This window comes from Diadema antillarum, unplaced genomic scaffold, assembly GCF_040938485.1.
Source record: "Diadema antillarum isolate AM-2024a unplaced genomic scaffold, OU_Dant_1.0 seq00000278_RagTag, whole genome shotgun sequence".
NCBI classification, from domain to species: domain Eukaryota; kingdom Metazoa; phylum Echinodermata; class Echinoidea; order Diadematoida; family Diadematidae; genus Diadema; species Diadema antillarum.
Window position 1 is genome coordinate 109082 of NW_027271309.1, and position 14938 is coordinate 124019.

Sequence of the window (14938 nt, forward strand, 5' to 3'; positions counted from 1 at the left end):
AGTACTATAGTAAAAAAAAAAAAAAAAAAAACAGGCACGCTGATCCATTAGGGGGGCATTTCCAATCAAAAGAGACCCCCCCCCCCCCTGCGAAGATCTAACTGTTACAGGTGGTGGGTCGGATCCTTGTGAAAGGTTCACTTGTATAAACATTTCAAAATTTCCATAGAATGAAAATCAGGAGGGACATTGTGAAGTTAAAATTCAGAATTCGCTTTCATTTCTTTCTTTTCCTTGTTCATTTCTGTTGACGGATTGTTGTAGACTTTTCTTATGAAATAAAAGACAGATGACAAGACAGTGATTGTAATTTCCTGCTAGATTTCAAGAACCAGAGTCCGCACAAAATGGACATAGAAATAGGGCCTAATAAAGAAAATGCAGATAAATAGATGGATAAACATATACCCTGATTATAAAGAAAGAAAGAAAAAAAGAAAGAAAAAGAAGGAGTTTAATTGATACTTGATGAGATGATAACCTTTGTCGCTTATAGCCTAGTAGTATTATATTGGGGTGCCATAGGTCAATACGGGAGTGCCACGAGTTGGTATGGTACAATCAAGCAAAAAAATACAGTAAAATTTACCCCTTTGGTGGGATTATAGCAACAATTTGAGTTCGGTACTATGTTGGGCCCATGGAAATTATACATGAGGCAGAACAACCTCCTGAAGGACTAACCTTGATTCCTGTAGTGTATATTCAGGAAAGTGGTTAAAGATCATCACTGTTCTTACAAAGTACGAGAATTTGTATGCATTTTAGTGTTGCAGTCTTGCAGAGAAAGTGTCCTTGGTGGTATGTTGCTGGAGTGATGGTGAGAAAACTATCTGATGATAATAGATTCCGTGGAAGCAAGTGGTCGAGTTTAATTTACCATGTGCAAAATGTGTTTATGAATGAATCATTAGACAAGTTTACAAGAATAAGTGAAACAAAAGTAAATGATATTAGCTTGTTAATGTTATTTATAAATAACCTTTACAAGTATAGACGCGCATTCTGTACGATGAAAATTACTACAAGTATTTCATCATCTTGACGACATGATCTACCGGACTCATTTCGGAAATGTCGCCCTCTCCCGTTTCATCTCAGGCACACACATCCACATTGGGCAAACAACATGGCAGCGCTCTGTGGTACATGTGTAGTGAGGCACGGCCTGCGAGTCCTTGGATCGAACGCTTGCAGGACGACGAGGAGATCAAATCATGTTTTCTCAAGAACTATACCAGGATCTTACGTAAACAGAGTAAATAGAACCAGTCTTGGCTTCTCCGTCTCAGCATCGCTAAGGAATGAAGATAAATTGTCTGCTTCGAGTCGGGATGGCGAAACTGCATCAACCTTGCCTCTTGCTGCAATGTTACGTGAGGCTGAGGAGAAGGCGAGAAACGAAACGGAGGATGACAAGAAGCGAAAAGAGGAGAGGAAAAAACGGACGGCACGGATACAAAAATGGGCAATGCGTATCACGGGAGGGATGCTTGCCGGAGCTTCTCTACTAAGCATTTATGAATTAGGTAGAGTTTCTGTAGATTCTATGTAATATTATCCAAGGCCTCTCAAGCATTGCCGGAATTGCCATTAGTCTATCATTTTGGTTAGGGCCTAAATCTGAGCCATTCTGTTGGCGTTGCTTTAAAGTAAACTACACAGAAGCACTCTGGGCTGAGACGAGACCGCAGACCTCTGCTAGGCATGCAGCTCATTTCCACCACTGATCTTGTTCTTCCATAGTCATAGAGATCAGTGATTTCCACCCATACCATATGTCTGCGTGCTGAAAGTTGTCAGATTTCCCGAAGCCTTTTGTTACGTCATGAACTTCCAGCTGCGCAACATGGCTTTAGCCTTAGCAGAAACTAGATACTACTAGAGCATGCACTCAAGTGCTCGCATGCAAACCTCAAATATGCGCAGCCTGAACTCCCAAGTTCGTGGACCCTACCTGCCAAAATATAAAAAATCCTTCATAAATTCCAATATCACAACCAAACTTCAATCATCTGTTACTTGTGTCATTCTCGACCTCTTCTATAAGTTTCATCCAAATTTAGTTATTTTGCACATAGACAAACAAACAATCCGACAAACCAGCGGTAATGAAAACATAACCTCCTCCCTTGGAGGTAATAAAAGGCTGCAATCAAACTGGAGTAAACTTAAACCTATCATGATTGAGTAATCAAAGACTATAATGTTTGATTTTCTGACTTCTACTTGATCACAACTTATGTTATGTGTGTGCCTCAACAAGTACCAGTAGAATCTATTTCAAGTTGACTTTGCTAATGCACATATCACACTCATCATTACTGTCCTGCAATTGAGCGAAGGTGGACACATGATGAAGAAGGAAAAAATTGAAATTCAGCTCTGATTGTATCATTCAAACTATAAACACCTCATTGGGTCATCAGTGAGGTTCAGCCTTGTTGAGCAGCCACTTCATGAGTGGTGGCAATATTTAGCAAGCAAAACAGACAACAAAAGACAATAAAACAAAACAAACTAAAACAATAATAGAATATCTGATAATTGACATTTTAATACTACTAGATTGTACTGTAGAATCCTCTTAAAGAGTTTAGGATACTTGAAGAGCAACAACAACAAAAACATAAAAACAAGAGTCACAGTTTGTAGACTGACAAAGAAGTGTAGGACAATTGCAGTTTGCCCTTAGAAGAACGAGGAAGTACGACTATTGTCTTAACCCGTTGAGGACGAGTCCCGCGTATACTCGGGCAAGTGTCTATGGGAAATGCATGTTGTAGCAAAATCAGCCCGTTCTAAACGGGTTAATTGAGTATTACTTGGCTGTAGTTGTGCAACCATATAGTCTAGTATGATCTAGGATTTCTACTTTTCATACCACAATTACTACCAATTTCTAACTGCAGATGCTACTGAGTTACAGGTGAACCAAGATATTGCTAATATTCTTACTATGTCACTGTGTGTAAGAGCAGGCACATCGTGTTTGTTTATTTTCCTGATGTGTTAGTGCTATGCTGGATGCCTATTATTATGATTTAGTGCATGAATCACAACATAAATCTTTTTATGGAAAGGTTGATCACTTACAAGCCCGTTTAGCAGCTTTCCCAGCTTTAATGTGTAGAAGCATGTAACAGCCTTCATTTCTGTATTGTGCTCTGCTCTTTGATTAGCTTGTCATTACACATCCTGGTGCAACAAATGTTTGAATCTGTTTTGATCTGAACCTCAGAATAAAAGATGAATGTAGTGTGCATATTAGAATAAAATGTCTACATTTCTTTGATTGGTTTTTAATGTGTTTTTCAATTTTTCAGGTCAACCTCAACTCGATGAACATGGCAAAGAAGTGAGTATACTTATGTTGACTGTTCATGTTTTGAAGACTGTGTTAAAGATAATGGTTATTGTGTCAACAGGTGTGAACATTATTATCTATTTGATACTGTGTATATCAACTAACTTCATACTTTCTTTTCATATTCTAGATAGAAGACGAATTTCATAAAGACTTCATAGTGTGGGCATATCTTCAGAGAGCATACACAGAAGTGAAGAATTACAGGACGGTACGTTGCACACACATAATATATATGTATTTATTTTCTTCTTTCTTGACGGTCTAACTTTGATGCTCACACTTAATCCAATTCATGTGGCATTGTGATGATATGCCTCTGATATAGATTCTCACAGGAATATGGATTATCATTTCAGATCATCTGATATAAACCTTATAATGCATCTCCCTTGTGTCATGTTGTGAGATGTCTAAAGTTCTTGCACCTTTCAAACTTGTTAGAAAACTTCAACTTTATATATGAGGGAATTGATATATCATCCTTATGAATTAACAAGAAGGTTCACTCCATTGTCATAATAATGTCAGTTTTGCTTGTACATCTTTATTCAGTAAACAGTTCATTGTAGGATAAAGAAATAAATGTCACATATAATATATCATGTGGAATTCCACTCTGTGATGAGAGAAGTAACCAAGCTCCAGTGCAAATATGTGACTACATGACAACTAGCAAGTACACTTGGAATAGCAAATGAAATACAGTTGTATGATCTTGTAAAAGTTTGTTTTGCTCCAGCATAAGTGTGACTGTGAAGCTTATACTAGTGTTCTCATTCCAAGGTGTGAAATTGGTACTATGTGTAGATGTGTTGTGCTAACTCAATCACTAACTTATTCTCACTTCCTTGATGTGCTTGTATCAGATGATAGTTGAACCGTCGGCTGAGAAACTTCTACCAGACCCTCTGACGGAACCGTACTACCAGCCTCCCTACACTCTGGTCCTTGAGATGAAGGATGTCTTGGTCCATCCAGAGTGGACAGTGAGTGTTTCAGTTCTTTTCTTGACATCTTAGAACCTTTGAGTAGTATGACCCACTAGAGTTGATCACTCATTCTGATTAAAGGGATCATATAGTTTTGGTTGAAACCTAATTTCAGATTTCTAACATTTTTTTTTTTTTTTTTTGGGTGAGATAATGAGAAACCTCTTATGAAATAAATGAAAGAGCATGTAATTTTATGAGGAATTCAACATTTATTTGCTGAAAATTGGTTTTGAAATGGCTGAGATATCCAAAATAAGAGCGATTCTAATAAAGTGTGGGACCCACACTTTATTACGATCGCTTTGTTTTACTTTGTTTTTGGATGTTTCACTCATTCCAAACCCGATTTTCATCAAATAAACTTTGAATTCCTCTTAAAATGGTATGCTCTGTACTATATCATAAGTGTTTTCTTGGTATCTAGCAAAAAGTTAAAAGCCCAATTCTCATCTCCACCAATACCTTACCATCCCTTTAACCCTTTGTGTGTCAATGAGACAAATGTCCACAAGTTTCACACAAATACCTATGTGCAAGAAATTAATGCAGCACACCGAGGATTAATTAGAATCGTCCTTTTGTTCCTTGATATTCAGTGGTGGGGTTTTATTCTTATGGCTTCAGCCAGAGGTTATTATATTTGCCATCACCCATGTGCCTATTTCACCCAGTTTGAACTAGGACAAAGAGTCCCAGTTCTATTTCACTGTTAACATTCATTTGGATATTCAAGCCGCAATGAACTGAGACTGCACAAAAAATCATGATTAATGTATTACTCAATACAAAATTTTGTGTTAGGTGATTAAAACTTTATTCTGTCTCTTCTGAATATATGTGAAAAACATTTATTTCCCGGGAAGAAACTAAGCCCACCAACATTATTCTGTTTATTTGTTTTCACTTTGATTTTCTAACATTCCATAATACGGTTGTTGTGCTTTTGACATGCCTTGTAGTAGTTTCTTGTAAATAGAGATTAAGCTTGTTTATCATAATCTGTGATGTATTTCTCAAATTTTCTCTGCAGTACGCCAATGGCTGGCGATTCAAGAAACGCCCGGGTGTAGAATACTTCCTACAGCAAGTTGGGCCACCACTTTTTGAAATCGTTATTTACACCTCAGAGCAAGGATTTGTGAGTTTTCATTTTCACTATACCTTTCTGTTCTTTTGCAAGCAAGAAATTGGGTCTGATGTAGTGAGCACATATATAAAGTGTATGTCTGTGCAAGGCAAATTCACCATCAGTGTGTAGGAGTGGTTGGAATATGCAGAAAAGAACTGTGAACATTGAAATGAGTTGTCCACATTGAAGCTACCGACTTCAAACTTAAAAAAATTGTTCGTGAATGCATGATTTGTAATCTTTCCGGGCAGGAAGTTTAAAGGGGCAACAGCATCTTTGATGTAAATCATGTTTTGTTTTTATGTCACATCGAACTTTCAGGACAAGGACTAATCAGAAGAGTTTTTTAGATCAACATTGCAAAATTTTGATTTCATATATGAAAGCAACCCTTTGATGACATAGAGGTGATTCCATGTCTCCCATAAGAACAAAGTCCTGGGACCTGCAGTTTTCTTTCATTTCAAAATTTTGTAATAACAGAACAAATAAAGTATGTAAAAGATAAATAATAGTTTGGGGGACCTGAATTTTACTTTGTTGTAATGAAATTTTGCTCTAACTCGTTTCGTTTTAACGGAAGTGAACTAAGATATTTTATATGATGTACTTATTTATAAATCCATTTGCTTTATGTACATGTAGAATGCAAAATGATAGTTACGAACTGCATTATTTCCCAGTGCAGTTGTTTGAATGCATGTACATTGGGACTGAGTTTGTTTAATCTAATATGTAGAATGCTGAAGTTATTACCACAAAGAAACATTGTTGTAGCTGGTAGAGCTACACTATCCACAATGGATACTATAGTGTAGCGCTACCATTTGCTTTCCAGTGATCAAAAACATTTTTTCAAGTATCTCTGTGAGAAAAGCCTGATGTGAAATCATGTATGGTTTGATGGTCTTGCTTTTGATACTTGAAGAGGTGAGAGGTTCATGTCTTCTTTCACCTGTACCTGCTGTGCTTTCTGTATTGCTGTGAGGCATACATATAAGCCCTGAATCAATTTCCACCTTCGGTGATGTCACCCAGTGAATTTCAGCTGCCGAATAAACATCTTTATTGGGGCTCACTTTAAAGGGGTCTAGGGCAATTACCCCCTGGGCAATTACCCCGCACCCTTCCCCTGGCCCTAATCCTAATCCTAATCCTGAACCTAATCCTATCCCTAACACAAACTCCTAACCCTAACCCTAACCCTAACCCTAATCGTTACTCTAAGCTTACCACTAACCAGTATTTAGCCGGGGGGTAATTGCCCTCTCGGGGTAATTGCCCGGATACGCTTTAAAGAGATAGTATAGTATTGGTTGAGGTGAGGAAAAGCTTTTAACGTTTTGCAAGATGTTTAGAAACCACTTTATAAAATGTTAAAGAGCATACAATTATAAGAGGAACTGAAAGTTTATTTGATGAAAATCAGTTTTGAAATGACTGAGATATTCAAAAACATGGTAAAACAAAGAGATTCTGATAAAAGTTGTGGCTTTTTGCGTTTTATTAGGATCGCATTTTTATATATCTCAGCCATTTCAAGACCAATTTTCATCAAACAAACTGTGAATTCTTCTAAGCATTACATGTTCTTTCATATTCAGTGAGAGGTTTCTCATTATCTCACAAACCCACACTCAAAGTTGGAAACCTGCAGCCTCATCTAAACCAAAACTGTACCATCCCTTTAAATGTCGAAAGAGAGAGAAAGAGAACGATACTACATGTAGCTGACATTTGAGTCTTGTGTCCTCTTTTCTCAGACTGCCTTCCCTCTGCTTGATAGTCTTGACCCCAAGGGATACATCATGTACAGACTTTTCAGGGATGCCACCAAGTACGTCAATGGACACCATGTCAAGGTCAGCTGAAATGGACCGAAGCCACTCTGTTCGTTTAGAGCCAAAACATAGTTCTCATATGCCTGCAAAACTGTCAATTTTGCTCTAGAATGTATACCTGTGCATTAAGAAATGTGTCGAATAACGCTGTAGTAACAAGATTTCAGTTAGGTAGTGGCAAAAATGCAAAATATTAGCCAAAAAGGCTCGCCTGAAGTACAACAGTCTCAGAGCATACCAAGTCATGGTTGCTACTTATTTTCTTTTAATCGATTATTGATAATTGACTCATCAGCCCACAGCAGTGTCCACCGATCTTCTGCGCTGGCCAGAGTGAATTGTGTGAATTGCTTGTATTGCTTGTTTGAAATTGTGATTGCTAAGGCACTACTGAACATCATGTGACATGCTCCTACCCACGGGTACTACTGAATGGGGAGGGCATTTCAGGTATAAAAGCCATATGCATATGATCAAAATTATTCCACAATTTTGATCTCAAAATACTGCAAGACAGCCCATTATCCTAGCAAACACCGTCAGCCAGACAAGTTTTGTGGTAGACCCTTTTGATGTATACCAAGTAAATTTGGTGGGAGTTGAAATTTAAGCCCTGCAGAGAACTATGTTTTGGCTTTGATATGGTTTTAGATGTCTATTAGGAAGAAAGGGATGTCATTTGGGAATTGAAAGTGATAATTTGTGTATCATGATGCATAGATATGATGAAAGAGTTCCTCATATTCCTAAATTGTAATTTGTTATACCCCAAGATGAGCACATTCTATGCAATTTCTAACCACACAGTAAAATGAATACTTGTAGTACAGGTGAGTCTTGGCTGGCTGAACAAAATCATTGTAACTGTAGTGCAATTTTTCATTGGGCAGGGGTTGTTTACGAGAAAAATGAACTCTGCTGGTATCTTGTTTGTGACGAGGTAAAGGTCTTTACTCACAGCCATACAACACACAAGCATCCTAGAAGAGCATATGGTAGAGTACTATGTTAGCAATGCAGCCACAGAACAGGCAATGTATGGCTTTATGAAGTAATTCTGTTTGTGTCCATGTGCCGTACCGCCAATTACTTGGCACAGGAGAACATGCATACCTTGAAGTTGGCACTGACTCTTGGAATAATCATACAAACAAATGATGCCATTTGACTGCATGTTTAAAAGTGTTACTTGTATATGTGCTGTTCTATGCAAAATTATTCAGGGTTTCCTCAAAACTAATTCCCAAAGAAGCTCTAGGTTATAGTGTGCATGTAAAATCTTCAGTTGTTAAACTGTTTTTCAGTGCTAAGGTACAATTTTATCTTATAAACATGATTCAACCAGCATGCTAATTGTTGGTATAAATGTAATTAATCTCACTAAATTTGTACTGTAAGACAGTGATAGTATATTTCCATTAAAACAGTCACTACCATTGGGTAGCTGCACATTACGCTGCTTCAAAGGCAATGTGAATAGTTTCCATCACATAAGCATTATCCTTTTCAGTTTTATACTCGTACTTGCTGTTTTAATGTTTGCAATGTGTTTGTGCTGTACTGGGCCCCGTTTCACAAAGCTGTTAGTAAAGTTACGAACAACTTACGAACGACTGGTGATCAGTTCTGATGTGCTACACTTATCAGAATTTCAGTAATTCAGCTTAAGAACTGATCACCAGTTGTTCGTAACTTTACGAACAGCTTTATGAAACACCCCCCTGGTCCTCTAACTTTTAGGGAAGCCTGATGTGAGATGGCTGTGTCCATACATTGTTCCTAAACTGCACAGGAACAGCCCTGGAAATTGCAGCAAAAATAATGGCATAGTGCCTTCACATGGTTGATTCACACATCTGCCTCATTCACTTACCTTTTCTAGTTTCTGTAGGTATCTTAACAAGAACATAAAAATTTTTATTCATTTTAACCCGTTGAGGACGAGTTCCGAGTATACTCGGGCAAGTGTCTATGGGAAATGCGTGTTGTAGCAAAATCAGCCCATCTTCAACAGGTTATTGTGATTGAATTGTTGCATGTTAAGCAAATGTTATGGCCATTACTTTAGGCCATTTGTATTTTACTTGTGAAATTACTTTTTTTTTTCATTATATATTTCATGTTTTTAGGATCTATCTAGCCTCAACCGTGATCTGTCCAAAGTAATCATCGTTGACTGCAATGCCAAGTCTTACCAGCTGCAGCCCAAGAATGCCGTGGGCCTCAAGAAGTGGGAGGGGAATGACGATGACAGGACCCTCTTTGAATTGGCAGCCTTCCTCAGAAGTGAGTCTCCTTGTTACATGTCCTACCACATTATGGCTGATTAGTAGCATTGCCATGGAATCATTACTTTTCCAAAAGCCTTTGCCATGCAATCAGATGTATAGAAAGTTTCCGTCTGTTAATTTCTCTCCGCTGGATAGTGTGGAGCATTTATTTTAGAATGCATGTTTTGGGTCCGAACATGGAATTCAGATGACATGAATTTTAGAAGCGGATATGTGACGGTAGCCCAATCCCTCACTGTATTTTTGTCTTCATGAAGGAAATGGCTTTGAAGATACCTTTTCTTGGTAATTTCCTTCTCTAATTCCGTGACAGTTTATGTTATCGCGAACATTGAATTGGTTAGTGGCTGCACCAGATCTAGCAGTCTGAGCAGAAAATTTGATTGTTTTTTCCCCAAGCTGTATAAATTTTGATAAGGTTTGAAGTGATGAGGCAAAGAAAAAGCAAGGCAAAGAGGATATTCTAGATAAAGCAAACTAGGATTTGTTAACCATGCTTTCTTCACATTTTAGGTCTTGTAATGATTGCATGTCAGTGTAATTATGTAAATTACTGTGAAGTGTTTCGAGATACGTGTGGATTATCAATGCTTGATGACAAATATTTACCTGAAAGTGAATATCATATGAAAGTCATGAAACCATAGAATATAGTGCTTGTTTGTAAGATTGGATATTGCATAATGTTTTCAGTCATTTTGTAGGTTATCAGCTGCAGCTGTAGTCACCAGCATCTTTGCAACAAACAGATTAGGAGCGTAGGATTATAATATCTAGTGCTTTACAGCAGTGTGCAGGCATTATGACAGTGCTTTGTAAAATGATGATTGTCAAGACATAATGATTACTAGCCTAATTCATCTCATCTGAATTCCATGTTCAGGTCAAAGATAAAATGCGTACACTTGTACAAATCAGAATATCACCAGCATCATTCAGAAGATTTTGGAGTAGCATTGCTTTCTAGCATGTTTTGCCCATCAATTAAACAGTGATGCTTTGTCCTGCATTCTTACCTTCCAACCAGCTATTGCCGTGAGCAACGTGGATGATGTGAGGACGGTTTTGGAGTTCTACCAACAGTACGACGACCCCATGGAAGCCTTCAGACTCAATCAGGCCAGGTTACAGGTGAAAACTGAGGAGCATTTCATCAAGTGTTTTGTCAGTAATTTTCACTGACAGATTTTTCTCTCAGCCAATCAGATGCAAGGATTTCGGTAGCTTAAAACACTTGTCAGTCATTAAAGGGTGTGTACAGTTCTGGTCGAGGTGTAGATTTAGCTTTTAACATTTTGCAAGATATTCAGAAACCACTCTATGAGATGTCAAAGAGCATGCAGTTCTAAGGGGTATCAAAAGTTTATTCGATGAAAATCGGTTTTGAAATGGCTGAGATATCCAAAAACAAGGTGAAACAAAGAGATCCTAATAAAGTTGGGGCATGTCGCCTTTTATTATTAGCACTTTTTTGGATATCTCAGCCATTTGAAAACCAATTTTCATCAAATAAACGTTGAATCCTTCTTAAAATTACATGCTCTTTCATATTTCATAAGAGGCTTTTCATTATCTCACTTAGGAATGTTCAAAACGTGAATCCCTACCTCAACCAGTACTGTACAGTCCCTTTAACTGACAAGTTTCATGAAATGCTGTCCTGAACCAACTTGGATGTCCAAAGCCAATTACCCTGTTCCTAAAGCTCTCTCTACTCAGCTGGGTGACACTATGCACTCAGAAGAGCTTAAAAAGATGGAAGCATTCTGTCCAGTGTTCTGTAATCTAATACCAGCCACTCATTCGTAAAAACAGTTGAACAACATTTGTTGCTTGGCAACACTTACATAATATATGAATTCTTTTTAGGGGGTGGTATTCCAACAACAACACTGATGATAAAATCTAGTAATCTTTTGGTTGTTTACGGAAGATTTTTGTGGATATCAGATCATGAAGGCTTGTAATTTCTTGAACATTTCTTCAGCCTGACTGAGGGAGGAAAAGAAACTTACTCTTGGCCATTAGGTTTGTGTTTCATTCCCAGTTAGCAATTATACAGCCGGCTGCTCTCCCCCAAACATAATACACTGACAGCCGTGTTGGAATGGTGTCAGAAGAAGAGCTCTGAATGTGCAATTCATCGCTGTTTGGAGGGACGAGAGGGAACTTCTAGAAGAAAGTGGACATTGCTTGCCTTTGAAATTTAGTTATCGCAACCATAGATAAGTACTAATAACTTGAAAAGAAAAAATGGTGGCTGCAAATTGATCCTTTCTCAGTTGTTACAGTGTATGTGTCATGCTGCACTTGGTAGATTTCTACTCATGCTTCCTCTTATACAGTTTGTGAATGTTGCATGAAATATCAACTACTCAGCTCTTAGTTCTAAGCTATGTCATTCAGTGAAATTCTGGGCAATTTTCTCTGCAGAAAGAACAGGAGGAGGAGTTACAAAGACAGGCCGCAGCCAAGGAGAAGAAGGGATCCTCCCTCGTCGGAAACTGGTCCCGCGGAATGATGGGAAGGAGATGAAACACACCCTACCTACAGCTCAGAGGTTGGAGGTCGGAGGTCAGAGCTCCGGGAGGAGACTCTGGTACAATTTCTTGTTTCTCGGTCAGACGCTTTGAAGGCCATCACCTCGTTCTTGAGGTCAAGAACCAAACTCACATGATGGACTTTCCTGGTTCTCCCTTCAAAATGGTGGACGTGAGCTAATCTCTCTATCAGCATTGGATTATTCAGTTCTTCCTGGTATCAGGTTCTATTATACCCTCTCTGCTCTTATCGTATGTGTCCAAATATTTTTATTAGCTCTTGTTTATGAATTATACCCACAGTAGTATTTCCCTTGGTTTAGAGAGAACTGTAATTCCAAGATTGATATCAAATTCTTATCAAATTTTAGCCGCCTGCAAGAGCACATATCAAACAGACTGTGATCTGAGAGATATATAAGTGTGGACTTCAAGTCATACTTTTTTATTTCTGCGAGGTGATGTTGAAAAGAAATGGCAGATGAAATGTAAAATGAGTTTACTCCTGTATTACAGAATGTTCAATGAAATGATGTAATAGAATGTAACATTGTCACACTGTATGCACGCCACATGCATATTTCCATCGCAAAGATTACCCTCACAACCCAAAAGCTTTTCAAAGGCCTGCCCAGTCTAGAATTGATGAATGAGTTCCTTATACGTCCTGATATATTTATGTGAGAGTCACCTGGCATATTACCCAAGATTTCGTCCGCAAGATCTTCAAATGCACCTGGATGAAATGTGCAAAGCTTGAAAGGGGCAATAGATTGTTCCCTTTAGGCAGGATGTTGAAGGGGAAGCAGTATTTGGAGTGGAGAGATGGGGTGGACTGGATGTACCTCTTTGGCGCAGATATCAGATATTCTGGCCTGTTGTTCCATGCATGCAAATGTAGGATAACTTTAAGATTTGGGAAAGACTTTGCAACTCAAAAGTAGTCTCACTATTGCAGGTTCGCTTCAATGCTTTTTTTCAATACTTCTGAGAGAGCAGGTGAAGTCTTGGGCCTTATGTGAGAGCAATCTACATTTGTATGAGTTAAGCAGTTATTTGTTGAAAGACACCGTGCAAGGCTATATGATTGAAGAGGCAGGCTGTACTTCATTCAAAACAATGGAGAGAAATATGCCTTTGTGAAATTGCCATCACCAGCACTTGACATTCTAAAAACATCCTTCAAACCTGCACAGTGACCCTGCGCTTGTTTGCATCAGCACTTGTAAACTGTAGCCTGTGCCAGTTACCATGCCTTATTACTTTGTTCAGTTTTCCAGCTAATATTTGCAAGTGGCTAATATTTATTCCTGCAAGTGGCACCAGGTGACTAGTATTTCTCTTTGCTGAACTTCATTACAATTCTACATGGCATTCTGTGTACTTTTGGTGCTGTCTTATCTGGGTTGCTACTCTCACTTCTCAGTGATGGAAAAGTGATGGGTATTCTAAGAACACCCAACATGTTTAATGCTTGTGACGAGACATGAAAAGTCAAGAGGTTGAGCAAAAAGAACACATTACCTCCTTCAACGTCTTGTCTTATATATCTTATCAAAGTCTTCTCATTAGTCCCATTCAGACACATAAAATTCTTGGTGTTTTGAGGCCAGTTTTGCAACATGATACACAAACCATTAATTTGAATAAGAAAAAAAAAAAATCATTAAGTATTTTGCTCCGCATTGCACTGCCAAGATCAGTCCTTATTTTTTTTTCCTTTTTTGAAACACTCGTAAAAACCTTTATAATAGAGCTGCACACTACGGTGTCAGGTGGGTCATTTCTTAGCAAGCAAACTTTGGACATTTAAAATGGTTCACTTTATATCCACATGAGTTTTTTGAAGGTGACATGTAATACACAAGTTGTCTTCTGAAGGAAAGGCACTCAGCAGGAATGCATCACAGAGCTCTCTGCAAGAGTCATGTCAATTGAAACACTGCATCACGGTGGTATGAATGTGAGATGTCAGAAGTTGTGTTATGACACAAGTTGCGTCTATACACTGTGAGAATGTTTTTTGAAGGAGAGAATGTAATGCTGTAATATTATACAAATATTGACTGCTCATGAGGATGATGGTGGAAATTATCATTCCCGAGGTGCTTTTCATACCGACCCTTCTATCACCCCGAGGCGTTAGCCGAGGGGTGATGGAAGGGTCGGTATGAAAAGCACCGAGGGAGTGATAATTTCCTCCACCATCCGAATACAGACCAGTTAATATTTGTTTTATATACCTCATCGTTTAAGACTTAACCAAGATCTAGGGCTAGACAAATGCGAAGTACATTCTAACTGTTGGGCCTATTAAAACGTTAGCCCTAAAATCAGGCCACAGCCTGCGCTTGCTTGCATGGTTTTCGTGCATTTCGTAGACTACCCAGTACGCACGGTACATTGTACTCACTCACACGGCCTTCGGCGAGCTCCTGCATAAAATCGTGGCAGAAGATTACAGTATACATCCAGTTTCCCGTCGCTCGGGTTTTAATTTGATATTTCCAACATGCTGAGATTTGTCTCTGCTTCGGGATCCTAAGAAATCGTAATTGCAAAGTGTACGATCTTTGATCCAGCTCACTTCAAATCACGGAGGAGCGCTCGATCACCATGCCACGTTGAAACATGCTTGCTGTATGTGCGCTATGTGCGATGATTTTGCATGTGTTTATACGATGCGCGTAGTGAACGTCTTAGGGTGGAGGGGTTGCGGACACCGCGCGCGAAGTCTAGTGTACTTAAATGTGCACAAAAGTCGCGGAGGGTTTA

At 38.6% G+C, this 14938-nt stretch overlaps 1 protein-coding gene across 1 annotated transcript; it reads left to right on the forward strand.

Annotated features, from left to right (window-relative positions):
• Window positions 1–1129: 1129 nt before the first annotated feature.
• LOC139729966 (mitochondrial import inner membrane translocase subunit TIM50-like) lies at window positions 1130–12158 on the forward strand. The gene is made up of 9 exons (XM_071640882.1): window positions 1130–1529; window positions 3327–3358; window positions 3498–3578; window positions 4237–4356; window positions 5393–5500; window positions 7255–7353; window positions 9462–9618; window positions 10651–10754; window positions 12057–12158. Exons 1-9 carry the CDS (start codon window positions 1130–1132, stop codon window positions 12156–12158), a joined length of 1203 nt encoding a protein of 400 aa, XP_071496983.1.
• The last annotated feature ends 2780 nt before the right edge of the window (window positions 12159–14938 follow it).

What these genes read in the sequence shown, in the direction of transcription:
- LOC139729966 (XM_071640882.1), top strand. Translation starts at nt 1,130, where the DNA reads ATGGCAGCGCTCTGTGGTACATGTGTAGTGAGGCACGGCCTGCGAGTC. An exon ending in AAGTGAAGAATTACAGGACG is followed by an intron (nt 3,579 to 4,236) that starts GTACGTTGCACA and finishes TGCTTGTATCAG; the next exon opens with ATGATAGTTGAACCGTCGGC. An exon ending in TCAATGGACACCATGTCAAG is followed by an intron (nt 7,354 to 9,461) that starts GTCAGCTGAAAT and finishes TCATGTTTTTAG; the next exon opens with GATCTATCTAGCCTCAACCG.